Source organism: Paramisgurnus dabryanus, chromosome 23, assembly GCF_030506205.2.
Source record: "Paramisgurnus dabryanus chromosome 23, PD_genome_1.1, whole genome shotgun sequence".
NCBI lineage: Eukaryota > Metazoa > Chordata > Actinopteri > Cypriniformes > Cobitidae > Paramisgurnus > Paramisgurnus dabryanus.
In genome coordinates, this window is record NC_133359.1 from 17,054,611 (window position 1) to 17,068,151 (window position 13,541).

The following is a 13,541-nucleotide window of genomic DNA, read 5'->3' on the forward strand; positions in this document are numbered from 1 at the left end:
AGAACATGGATGGATGAAAAGATGGATGGATTGGGAAAAAAAGTTTGTTAGTACAAAGAATGTACAATAGTTTCAATAGTTTCAAACTTAGTTAGTGGGTTATCTTATCAATATCGTGTTTTTGGAAACATTGTATGTTATGGATTTAAGGATGTGATAAAACAATTAAAACTAGAGCTGCCTAATGATTGGTCACGACTATTCATTGCAGAATAAAAGTGTTGTTTACATAATTATTATACACAGTACATCAACAAATATTATGTTTATATAAATAAAAACACGTGTATTTATAATTTTAAGGAAAAAATATATTGATATAATAAATATTTATATTTATATACGATATAAGTTATATGCAAATATACAAATGTTTATACACATTTATATATTTCTTAAATATATACATGCATGTGTATGCATTTATACACTGAAAAAAATGATTCATTGAATTTAATCAATTTTTTAAGGTAAGTGGTTGCAATCAATTTATTTGAGCTACATTTAAACAAAAGTTTTATATTTTATTTTACGTTACTAATCTTTTTTGTTTAAATGTAGCTTAAATAAATTTATTGCAACCACTTAAAAAAATTGATTAAATTCAATGAATCATTTTTTTCAGTGTATAATATATACATAATTATTATACACATTACACACACATTTAATATCCAAACACAAACAAAAACTTTTATTCTGCAAATGATTAGTTGCGATGTAAAACGGGTATAAAAGGACGGACCCAGCCTGTTGGGTTGTAATTTAACCCATGCTGGGTTGTTGGGTCAGATATAAAAATTTTCTGGCTAGGCTCGACTCTTCTTGACCTAACGCTGGGTTAAAACCAACCAATCACTTTATAGAGTGTATACTGTACTGTATGCCACCCTATTAAGACTAAGTTGAAAGCTTGAAAGGGATTTTTGGGAAAGAGACGTTTTTCCATGGCATATGGTGCTCGGGTCACATTGTTACATTTCAAGCATTTTCCACAGGGAGTTCAGAGGTCCCAGTTTCAGGGGCCCCTGAATGGAAAGAATGAAGATGGATGATGATACCTTCTCCTATGGCCCCCGGACCTCCGCTCCACCTCAGTGCGTGCCGTACTGGAAGAAATGGATGGGTGATGGTGAGAGAACAGAATGAATAGAGAGAGATAATGAGACATGAAATGGACATGAGCTGATAAGATGATTGGCAGATCTGGCCATGTCATCAATAAGTTATGGCGGTACTATGTGAGAGTTTTGCAATACGTTTGGGTGCCATTAAAGGCAAAGAAATTGCACACTAGATACAAATAATTATGATTTGCATCAGAATTTGAAGCTCAGTTGGTAGAGCGTTGCGTTAGCAGTGCAAAGGTCATGGGTTCGATCTCGGGGAACATACATACTGATAAAATGTATAGACTGAATGCATTTGGATAAAAAGTCTGTGAAATTTATACAGTAAATGTGAAATGCAAATGAATACTAAAAGTGAAAGACGTGCATTAAAGGGACACTCCACTTTTTTTTTTGAATATATGCTCATTTTCCAGCTGGCCTAGAGTTAGACATTTGATTTTTACAGTTTTGGAATACATCCAGCTGATCTCCGGGTCTGGCACTAGCACTTTTAGCATAGCTGATTGGACCATTAGCATCATGCTAAAAATAACCAAAGAGTTTCAATATCTTTTCAAAACTATTTAAAACTTGAATCTTCTGTAGTTACATCGTGTACTAAGACCGAGAGAAAATTATAAGTTGTGATTTTCTAGGCAGATATGGCTAGGAACTATACTCTCATTCTGGCGTAATAATCAAGGACTTTGCTGATGTAACATGGCTGCAGCAGGCGTAGTAATATTTTGCACTGCCCGAAAATATTCCAGTGCCACTGAAAGTAACAAAGGGGACTCTTTTCAAGCAGTGTGTAGAAATCACAACTTTTAATTTCCTGTCAGTCTTAGTACAAGATGTAACTACACAAGAGTCAAGTTTTAAATAGGAAAAATATCGAAACTCTTTGGTTATTTTTTAGCGCGATGCTAATGGTCTAATCAGATTCTGGATTATGCTAAGCTATGCTAAAGTGCAAGCGCCAGACCCGGAGATCAGCTGAATGGATTTCAAAACAGTAAGAATTAAATGTTTAACTCTAGGTGAGCTGGAAAAATAGCATATTTTCAAAAAAAGTGGAGTGTCCCTTTAAATAAATGATCATTCTTTCTATCTTAAAGAAAGAGTATTAGAGGTCAGCTGGCGGAAACACAGCCATCCGTGTGTGACCTAAATTCAGCTATTTCTCACAGAACGGCTTCCAGCTACACTGGGATTCCCCTTTATAAACACACACAAACATTGTGCATAATCCATCTAAGAGCTGTACACAAAACTCAACTCAATGGGAAAAAATAAAACAACATCAGAAATGTAAACTCAAACAAAGGACTTGATAACATTACACCTTTCAACAACAACAGATGACACCCTTGAAAGTCTTACTCTTCATCAAACCCTTAAATTAGACAAATTTGAAGATTTATACCTGCGTTGAGTCATCTCCATCTCTCCTGCTGAATTTTTCCCAGGGCCCCAGCTGTGCCTGCGGATCGGAGAGAGGGACCGGATGGAGGGACGCAAAATAGCCGAACGCTCCGGGACCTCTGTTAGACAATCCTTTCTCTCCTCCTCCTCGGTTTCTCCTGAAATAGAAGACGCTCCGGGGGATGCGGGCAGCGCGGGGAAGACGTCTGATCCGGGGGTCTCTGATCCGGGCTGAGGGGCCACGCTCGGGGTCCCCAGGCTTGAGGTGTCATCCGTGGAGGAGGAGTAGGACATGGATACACCACTTGTGCTGGTGACGCTGTCCTCAGCCTTTGGTGTAGAAGAGAGAACAGAGATAACCAGTGTTATTTAACAGAAACCAAACAAACAATACTCGCTTTTGTTAGGATGCAAACATTATGAATTATTTTCTGCGTCACGTCTGGTTTGGACAAGTGAAAGTGTCTTTTTCAGCCGTACCAAACGAATGAGCAATGACGATATACGGTCAACCTCATTATGAAATGCAAGCACTTGACGCTGATTGGCTGCCTTTGCTGCCACTCTAAAGAATGTTAACTTTGCAGTCTTCAGAATACCCACAGATCAAAATTTTACAGATAGAAGAGCACACCTCAGAACGCAACTCGCCATTTCACCTTAAACCTCGCGAACAGTTATTGGAGGAAATTATTTTGAAGGGGAGGAAATTGAAGATTGAAGAGTGAGATACATTTTACGTAACATGTATCCATTGTTTAGATTCTGCCATTTTCTGGCGGACTTTTCTAAAGGAGGAATTTCTATGAAACGGAGACGTTCAGAATGTCTAGCACTTTTCGTATGTTCGTGAATGCGGGTAGACTACAGTTATTCAACTAAGACAATGTAAAAACGTATTTTCATTCCTTATCCCCTTTAACTGGACCGAACACTACCAGAGTACCGTTTCCCCCCTCCGAACTCACACTACACTTTACGAACCATGCCCGAGACCACCTCTCGCATAGTACACACTAGCCAAATGAACCATACTTTGGGGTCAAATGTACGTGGGTACGGTACGTTATGTATAATGCGAGTACACCCTAAAGCCACGACTGTGCCACTTTCCTCTTTTTATTTCCGAAGTTCTCAGGCACTTGCGCTCCCGTAACGTCTGCTGTTGCTAAGCAACCATGAGCCGCATTCTCCATAGATTCAGTAATGCGTCTTTATGCATTGTTTCTTCGATTTGTTTCATGATAATAGCCACTTGACAGATCGTACGCTCTGGGAATGACACACTGTTTATATGATTCAATGTTGATACCTAAGGGGCTGGACACACCAAAACTTTTAAACGCGGCTGAAACGCCTTAAGGACGCTGAATGCCAGCTGTTTTTCAGCTGAGTGCCAGCTTTCCTCAGCTGAGCGCTTTGGTAGCTGTGATACTTCAGCTGCGAGCCGGTTGGTTGCTGTGGTAATGTCCCGCCCCTCCTCCACTGTGATTGGGCGGCCGTGTGAGAACTGACATTGACGAGCGGAGCTTTTCTCCCAAAGTTGAATCTCTTTCAACTCTAGACTCTCTGCGGCGAGCGCGTGAAAACCGCCGAGCGCTGGTTTTCAGCGCAAAAAAAACCCGCTAGCTGCTGACTTATTTGAAAAACGCCGAGCTTCAATTGGAAACAATTGAAAACATGCGCCGGCCGCGGGCGTAAAAGTTTTGGTGTACACAACCCCTAAAGGATGAAGCTGACTTGATCTGCAGTTTAAACAAATGTCAACTCGCATACTGCTTTGCTCTTTATTTGAGCGTGCTTTACACCTGCAAAAGACGTGAAATGTGAATAGGCTTAAGGTACATTCACATTATAAGTGACTTTTTCGCTGCGTGTCGCTCGTCTCTTTCAAATGAAACAGAAATTATAAACAAAATGAGTACCGTCCACTTAAGTAACTGACGAGAGACGGATGACGTTAACTCCACTGCTTCGGTCTCATTGTTAGTCGCTCCCGAAAGTCGTTCATAATTTGCATACAGTTAAACATTTCTTAATCCATCCAGTCGCCAACTATCGCTCATGTCGCCAAGCTTCCATTGAAATCAATGAGATCGCGTCACTCTGCTACTGCTAATCGCTGCTAGTCTGAATGCAGCTTTAGGCTGCACGAAGCATAAGCCGCACAGAATGAGTTTTTCCATTCTTGTAAACCTCATATAAGATGTACGCACATACACGTAGCACTGACAAACTCATTTCCATTCACAGCAGCTCATTATTTCTCTCACATGCGGAGAACACAGTCAGACGAGGGGTGTGGTGGCCAAACAGCTACGGTAACACTGACTGTAATAGTTAACATTATGAGGAATAGCTACGGGACAAAAAAAACACTTCCAGAACACAAGTCAAGTTCAGGTTAAGTGCTCTGTTGTCGAAATGGAAAGTCAAGCTTGGGGAAACGGTTTCCAGCTCTATTTTTGCAATTTCTGAACAAAGTGTGAAACCGCAAAGCCAGGTCATTCATGTTGGTGACAAAAGAGTTATTGAAAGCTAAAACTGATCAAGATGTCTAAGAATAAAATATAATTCGGTAATATAACTTTACTATGCTGTAACACTAAGACATTCACAACTGTAAAGTTTTAATTTTAACTTGTAAGCAATGCAAAAGGTTGTAAGTTTAAATCCTAAATAACACACATACTGATTAAATGTATAGCCTAAATGCACTGTCGCTCATAAAAGTGGCTGGCATAAAATTGAATGTATGAAAGAATATGATCTTTGTATACTGTATTCCCAGGGATAGTTAAAAAAAAGGGGAACTCTGCCTTGTGAGTCAACACAAAAATAGGGGCTCAGATGAAAGGATGAGGTCATAATTGCAGCCCTGGCCCACCGTTCTGCTTGCTTCACATGACATGACGTCACTGGAGTGAGATTGGGAGTGCGTACACAAAATAACCACTAAAACTAAGACTCATTGCATAACCGTTCTGCTGGCAGATGGACTCGAACAATGAGGCACAGTCTAGAGATGCCTTGTTTCATAAAGGGACGTGGAAACAAAATAGCAACAGTCAAAAACAAACACAGAATTGGCCGATAGGGGGAAAAATGCACGCGCGGAAACATGAGCTTTTCAGGCCCACCTTATTGATAAAAACGATGTCCTCGCTCAAATCTTGACTGAGGAGAGAGTCGCCATCACTGACAGACCCTCGCATGATGCTCGCAGATTCTTCGTGTCGAACGCTCTCTGGTGAGGGGGTCGGAGGAGGGAATTCTGGGAAAGAAAAAGGTAAAACATACGAAAAGAGGTTATCAAAGAGAAACCCAAGGTTAAACTTTTTACTATCAGGGTACAAAAAGTTGTACCCTGATAGATGAAATTATATATATGTTGCTTTAAATCAATAAAGATACTATTACAGCAAACGCTTTCTGTAAAGCTTCTTTACTGTAAAACAATGTGTACTGTAAACTGTAAATAAACCAGACATGAACCACTCTTGAATTGAATCAAGATACAGTTTGAAGTGACTCATTTGAGCTCTCTGTATTGCATCTCTGCTTGCAATCCCTTTAGACAGGATGCTGATGTCATCGCCTTAGATGATCTTATTTGACCAGTGGAGGCTTTTGTATTGACAGGAAGACATCCATTTAGTCTATAGAGCAGTTTCCCATGTGACACAATCCGGGCACTATTTAGTCTGGCGTGCGCACACAAAAATACACAAGAGGCACTAGACAGCATCCATTCTTTTGAAAGAAAGGAAATGTACTGGGCAGCAGGCTTGCTGAAAGATCAGGCATAGAGCTGATGACCTCTACTAAATAGTTTACGTCTATATAAAGCTTTCAAAAATCATTTATGAAAGCTCTGAATTTGTAGAATGCATAGAAATCAAAACATTTCATCTTGTTAAAATAAATTGTGAAATGCAAAGTCAGGAAAAAAGTAACTGTGATGTAATGCATTATTAAATTAAGTATGTTTTTATCTGACTTTAACACCAACACATATATCATGCATCAATCCTTAAAATCTTAAAACTATTTTTTATATAACATTTCACTATTATTTTTTCCTGCAGTAAGTCATTCAAGAGAATAAAGGGTGCTGTTGTTTACCTGAACTCTCTGAACTGGATTTTTTCTCCTGGACTCCAGCGACTCGACTGGCATCAACTGCAAAAAATGTCTCTGTCTCTCTGTGGATCTGCAATGAGAAATTGATCCCATCGTTTAAGTTGACAGATAAAATCATTTATTCTGCATAAAATATAAATAAATCATACAATACTATGAGAAAGCATATATGACAACGCATTTAAGCAAAAAACCTGCAATCTGGCATAAGCGGGCACTAAATGTTCCTGATAAGCACAATGCCATGGCTTTTAAAAAATGATGTAACTGTTCTTTTACTTCATGTAAACAAACCACATTTATTTAAACAAGACTATTAGACACAAAACTGCTATCTGCCTGATACAATTTTTGACAATTAGCACTTTATTTTTACAGTCCTGTTCTACATGTATGTACACTACTAGGAAGCAGTCTGTACAGTAAGTACATGTGGGTATAGCATTTTGTTTGGAAAGTAGGTACTCTAATAAGTGTACATGGGTCAATGACGTGACGTTAAATATTTTGTGTCCTTATGGATAAATTGAATGTAAACGGGTTAAAATTTCAAAATAAATTTGCAGATTACTTGCATACATTCTCTTTTTTGAGGACCAAGTCTAAAATTTCTGGTTTTATTTTATTTTGAAAGAATATTTGGGGGATAAGTGCAAAAATGTCAATGTGGTGTAACCGGTCTGTGTCAACTGGTGTAACTAGTATTTTTTTAATAAAAATATAAATATATTCATGAAAAGTGGAATAAAATATAATCATCTAGTTTAGTGTAATGATTTTTTTACATACATTTTTACATCATTTGTCAAAGATTATTTAGAAAACAGAGCTGTATTCAGCATATGTCAGGACAAAAAAGCATTACAATTTACATTTAGAAATAACTAATAAATTATATTTTTTAATTATTTTTTATGATTACACTTACATGCCATCAAGGTGAATAAAATATTTAATATTTCTCATTCTTTAGCACAATTGGTGGTTACACTATTTGACATTTTTAGGTCCTAACTTTCATTAACATGGTGTAAATGTAATTCTTTATTGCATAAAATTTACATAAATACAATTTGCATCGAAATAAACCTGATGCATGCTTTTAAAACAAGATTTTAAAAAGATTTATTTTCATCTACCCAAACTGTTTTTGTCACTGACCCACATACTGTAAAATAAAGTGCAACACAAATCAAGTGTTTGATCACACTGTCTAGAGATCATGACCGCAACATCAAATGATCATCACATGACAGAGAAAATCGGATATAGGTGGATTACAATGGCTATGTTTGCATGCACAAAACTTTGTCAATCCGTCTGAATTTAATCTGATTGAAGGTAACGACGATACAGTTTACATGCACCCTAAACATTGCAATCTGATTTAAATGTTCGTTTACATGTACATTCTATAGAATCCGAACCAAACGTCTGTGCAAGCGCACAGCCAGGGTTGCCAGATTCATGTATCAGAACCATCCGAAATAGACATTCAAAACTAGCCCAAAAGAATCCCAATGACTATTCACAGCCCAAATACCAATAACTAATGAACAAAATAATTCATCTTTAACCCGCAGAAATATGGAAACAGTTTAAACAGTAGCTCAAACCTAAGCAGAGGACTTGGCAACGCCTCCCTGCAGACAGCATAATTTTTGCATCCGATTGAGAAAATAATACGATTCACGCGTTTACATGCAAACTTTTCTCCTGCGGATCGGATCGCAGTACACCACTCACTTCAATACGATCCAAATTTGCATCCGATCGTCCTTAATCATACTGATTAAGGTGTTTACATGACAGCTTTTCAATACGATTTGACCACAATACGATTACAAACGGATTACCCAACCCCTACTTATACACATATTAGATGACTTTTCAACCCAACACACCTGATTCAAGACCTTAGTTTATCAGCAAAGTGCCCTGAAACGGGAGTGTTAGATAAGAGACCCAAAGTGTGTACTGTTGTTGGACGTCCAGGAAGACTAAAAGCCCTGACCAAAAAGAGATTTCCTGCTCATTTATGTATTTCAGATTTATTCAGTTGTGAAAGAGTATGGCTCAGACGTATCAAATGAAAGATGACTTCCTCTCCTACCTCAACCCATGTCAATAGTTGAGATGCAAAGCAGTTTCCTTCGACCACAACATTTTCTTGATGAAAAAAAGCACCTTTCTTAAGCCTACGAAGGGAACGTCCCTCTTCGGTGTGGTTGGAAAACTGCAATGCTGGGATTTTGGGCAGGAAGGTTTTCTGGGTGAATGTGTGGGGCATTCAGACCAGACCCGGAGAGGAATGTGACCCACATATAAACATCACGGCCCACTAGCGCTCAACTCACAGCAGCTGTGAACGGACCATACGGGGATAGAGCTTCAGGCTACTGCAAGACTTTTGATCTGAACACACAATTTATACGTCAAACAAAACAATGTAGTCCTGTTGACCAACTTAGGAGAAATCTCAAAAAGACTTTATTTGGTGAATGGACCATTTTGTACCATGCATCCATGTAACGGCATGGTACAGTACGTTTTGGACCCTTTGTGGCTTTGAGCTACAAACCTCAGACAGAGATAATATAGGACAGGAAGATAAAAAGATCAACACACTAAGAAGGAAAAAGTCTCGTAACGTTTCCCGTGCAGCTCATCTGCATGATCATTATCAACTCTATTCATCAATGATAACGCCCACCCGCCGCCCGTCAAGAGCATGTGACACGCTAAACTCCCACGCTCGGTGTGTGCGTGCACGCTTGTGTGGGGCTTTCGGTCATAGGCCTCCTTTGTTCGGTCACTGGTGGATGGACACTGGCCTAGTGTGGCAGGCGAGAGGGGCGTGGGCTCTTTCAATGGAGCTATCAACAGCTGCGGCCTTTTAACTCGAAGACAGTGTGAGAAAACCGATTCTGTTTAAAGAATAAAATAAATACAATGACAGACTCTTAGTGATTTAAGGCACGTGTTTGTTCCCGAAGGAAAGATGAGTGAGAAATGCAGGTTGGAACTTGATCCCTTTCTTCATCTAGTAATTACATTCTCCGCTAATAATGTTATCCTTTTAGAGTCGATGACACATCCTGGCATCAAAGGTGGGATTTAAGGCTGCAACATTTCATTGGGTTGCACTGGTCGCTCTTGACATGCCGTTTCCAACATCAGTGGGCTATGACAGAATACAGACACTGCCGTGGGACTCATACCAGCTGTACTGCATGAGTCTTACTGATCCCAGACCAGCACATCAACCTCAATCTGACAAAGAAACTCAAACAAAATCATGCACATGCATACGCACACCGTCCCCAATCCTTCAACCTGCATTACGAATGATTAACTTGGTCTTGAATGAGTAAGAGAGAACATTTAAGTGTGGATTATATTGTTGTAAAAGATCTAGTAAAAAGGATCATAAATTAAAGCTCAAAGCCAGACTAAATACAATGCAAATAAATACTTAAGTCTTTTCACATTTTTCCTACACTGTAAAAATTCCTTGCTGCACTTAAATGTTTAAGTTTAAACAACTTGAATTTTATTGAAGTCATTTTAACTTTTTTGACTAGTTACAAGTTGTTATTAATAGTGATAGGACAATATATTGCAGAGGCCGATAATATATTGGCCTATATTTGGACTTTTTTATTATCGGCATTGGCCAATAAATTGGAAAGGTAAATTTATCTATTACTAAATCTAAATCTATTACTTAAATTTGATGTTTGTAAAAAAAGACAATCAGTGTCACTCAGTGTAAAGCCAAACTCTGACAGACAGTAAAATGGGCAATCATTATTCACTTTTTATTATGATGTTATGTTGTGTCACACACAACACCGCACTAGTTTAACACACTTATTCAAATAGTATGGTGAGATGTCAGATCCACGTTAATTATGTCTTGTAAATATGTTTTAAGTAGTATAAAGTGTATATTTATATATAAATATGCTATGCATAACAAATTTATTTTTACTTTAACAATTTTCTGTTTGTCGGTATCGGCCATAAAAAAACCATAACGGTCGACCACTACATATTAATTTAAAACATTAAAGGAATAGTCCATTTTCTTAAAAGAAAAATCCAGATAATTTACTCACCACCATGTCATCCAAAATGTTGATGTCTTTCTTTGTTCAGTCGAGAAGAAATTATGTTTTTTGAGGAAAACATTGCAGGATTTTTCAAATTTTAATGGACTTTCATAGAGCCCAACATTTAATACTTAACAGTTTTTTTCAACGAAGTTTCAATCCCAAACGAGGCATAAGGGTCTTATCTAGCGAAACGATTGCCATTTTTGACAATAAAAATAAAAATATGCACTTTTAAACCACAACTTCTCGTGTATATCCGGTCGTGATGCGCCAGCGTGACCCCACGTAATACGTCATGACGTCAAGAGGTCACAGAGGACAAACGCGAAACTCCGCCCCAGTGTTTACAAGTGTGTTGAAAGAGGACCGTTCCTACGTTGTTGTATGTCAACTGATACTAATTAATGTCTTTGTGTCAGTTTATTGTTTACAATGGTCCTTAAATGTGCGTTTTATATATGTAACACGTGACCTCCCTACGTCACTACGCATTTACGTTAGGTCACGCTGGACCGGACCTAGACGAAAAGTTGTGGTTTAAAACAGCATATTTTTTATTAATTTTTTTGTCAGTTTGGGATCGTTTATAATCCTTTGAAACTCCGTTGAAAACAACTGTTAAGTGTTGAGTTAATTATTAAATATTGGGCTCTATTAAAGTCCATTAAAATGAGAAAAATCCTGCAATGTTTTCCTCAAAAAACATAATTTCTTCTCGACTGAACAAAGAAAGACATCAACATTTTGGATGACATGGTGGTGAGTAAATTATCTGGATTTTTCTTTTAAGAAAATTGAATATTCCTTTAAGTTTTAAGAACTTATGCCCATTCAACTTTTTTATTTATACCAAACCCTTGTAAAAAAAAAAGGTTAAATGGTTAAAATCTTGAATGTTTAAGTGCAACAAGGAACTTGTTACATTCTAAAACTTTCCAAAGTCTGCACATCAGAGATTTCAATATAAGCTAAAAGGCAGTAGCATGGTCAATTTTTTTAGGCGTACATGACGGTTCCGCAAACAGTGTGCGTCTTGCAATTTTTGTCAACAGAAAAGCGTGCACGTACTGTATGCGCACCGACAAATTTTGAAACTCTACGTACATTGGTTGCGCATGCGCGTACCAGAGAATGTCGTGTGTAGACCATGAGATGCATTTTGTCGCAATAGGCATGCGTCAAACGTCTGCGTTCACGTACGAGTCAAATAAACTATGCTTTACGTGGCTGTGCACTCAACTGTGTGTGCACGTTTGCGTACACCTTAAATACAGACTATTCTCCGTGTTTAAGACCTAAAGTGAGTACACTTAATTTAAAACATCATATAAATCACTATAAAATAGACACAAAGCTTTCTATTTATTATTTATTTCAGGATTTTGTATGAAAAAAATTATTTGCATGCACTTACAGGAGACTGCAGTATGTAGCCTAGGAGATGCATTTTGTCACAATGCACATGCATCGAACGTCTATGTACACGCATGAGTCAAAAAAACTATGCATTACAAGGCTGTCCGTTCGATCGTGTGGGTCGTACGTACAGGTTAAAAACAGACTATATTCTATAGACTAGATTATAAACATACATAACGTGTATAAAACAGTAAACTCTGATCAATTTTCCAAAAGTTTAAAAATGCATGTACATGATCAAACCTACAATTACCCAGAAGGCTGCAAGTCACTTCAAGTTCCAACCAGACACTATATTTCAGCCAATTGCTGAATGAGTCCTGAACACCACTGCTAATGTGCACTATTGGAAAGTCATAACACCTCACATTGACTCCCCTGAGAGCAATAGCATATAAAAACATGCCACAGATGGGAAACAGCCAGCCAGGGTTTTGTGCTTAAAACTGAGCTAATGAAGTAAGCCATGTATTTATTATACAGTACAGTAACTTGACATATACCATGCAATGTTTCCGAATGGTGGTTGAGTGACGTTTTGTTTTAATAATCAATCCAAATATCTGGAAAACGTGTAGGCAATAGACAGAATTACTGTGTTTAATGTTATATAAGCCAAATGGATGAAGATAAAATAGCTTACATTAACTGTAAGCGCATATACAATATTTTAAATGTTTTTAGATGGAAAAGATTTTTTGAGGTTTGTTTGTGCACCGCGAGAGATGCAGTGGGACACAATGGGGCATTCAGCAGACGCTTGGACAAAGAGCCCATTGCAGGAGATGATTTATAGCCTAACAATGCAGATATAAAGTGATGTCATCGAGTAGCTTTCTAAGACACGCAAAGACAGGCGCTTCTGCAAATTTGCTTACAGCTTTTACTCCCTTAAGTGATGTTAGGTATTTAGAAGAAAGTATGAATATGAATACATAAAAAAACGAAAAGAAGAATTACTAATAATTACAAATGTATTTGTTTCAATTTTTGTTTTTTATATAATAATATTTTATCACTTTATCATAAACATAAAATCTTGTTTTTTGGTTGTGCATTCCAATTAATATCAATTCAACTGCAGTTGGTTTGTTTTGATTTAAACCTTCATAACTTAAAAAATACAGCTAAGTAGCACCATAAAACAAAATACTAACATGATAACATAATAATAAACATGTTTTGACAAAAATGTTAAAAACGGATACAACAGTATGGCTTAAGACAGATTTCCCGTCAGCTTTTTGAACGACTATATTTACAGTACAATAGGTGGTGACATCACTGCCAGCGAGAAACCTGACAAATCTCCAAATCCCACGTA

The 13,541-nt window shown here is 37.7% G+C and overlaps 1 protein-coding gene across 8 annotated transcripts in view; it reads right to left on the reverse strand.

Annotated features, from left to right (window-relative positions):
* Nucleotides 1–13,541, reverse strand: part of akap13 (A-kinase anchoring protein 13) — a 140,113-nt gene that overhangs the window by 42,501 nt on the left and 84,071 nt on the right. For all 8 annotated transcript variants that reach the window (XM_073813285.1, XM_073813286.1, XM_073813284.1 and 5 more), the window contains exons 9-12: nt 6,663–6,750; nt 5,678–5,811; nt 2,539–2,867; nt 1,062–1,109 (exon numbers count right to left, since the gene is read on the reverse strand). In XM_073813285.1, coding sequence (XP_073669386.1) covers nt 1,062–1,109; nt 2,539–2,867; nt 5,678–5,811; nt 6,663–6,750 — 599 coding nt within the window. The remainder of the gene's footprint in view (nt 1–1,061; nt 1,110–2,538; nt 2,868–5,677; nt 5,812–6,662; nt 6,751–13,541) is intronic.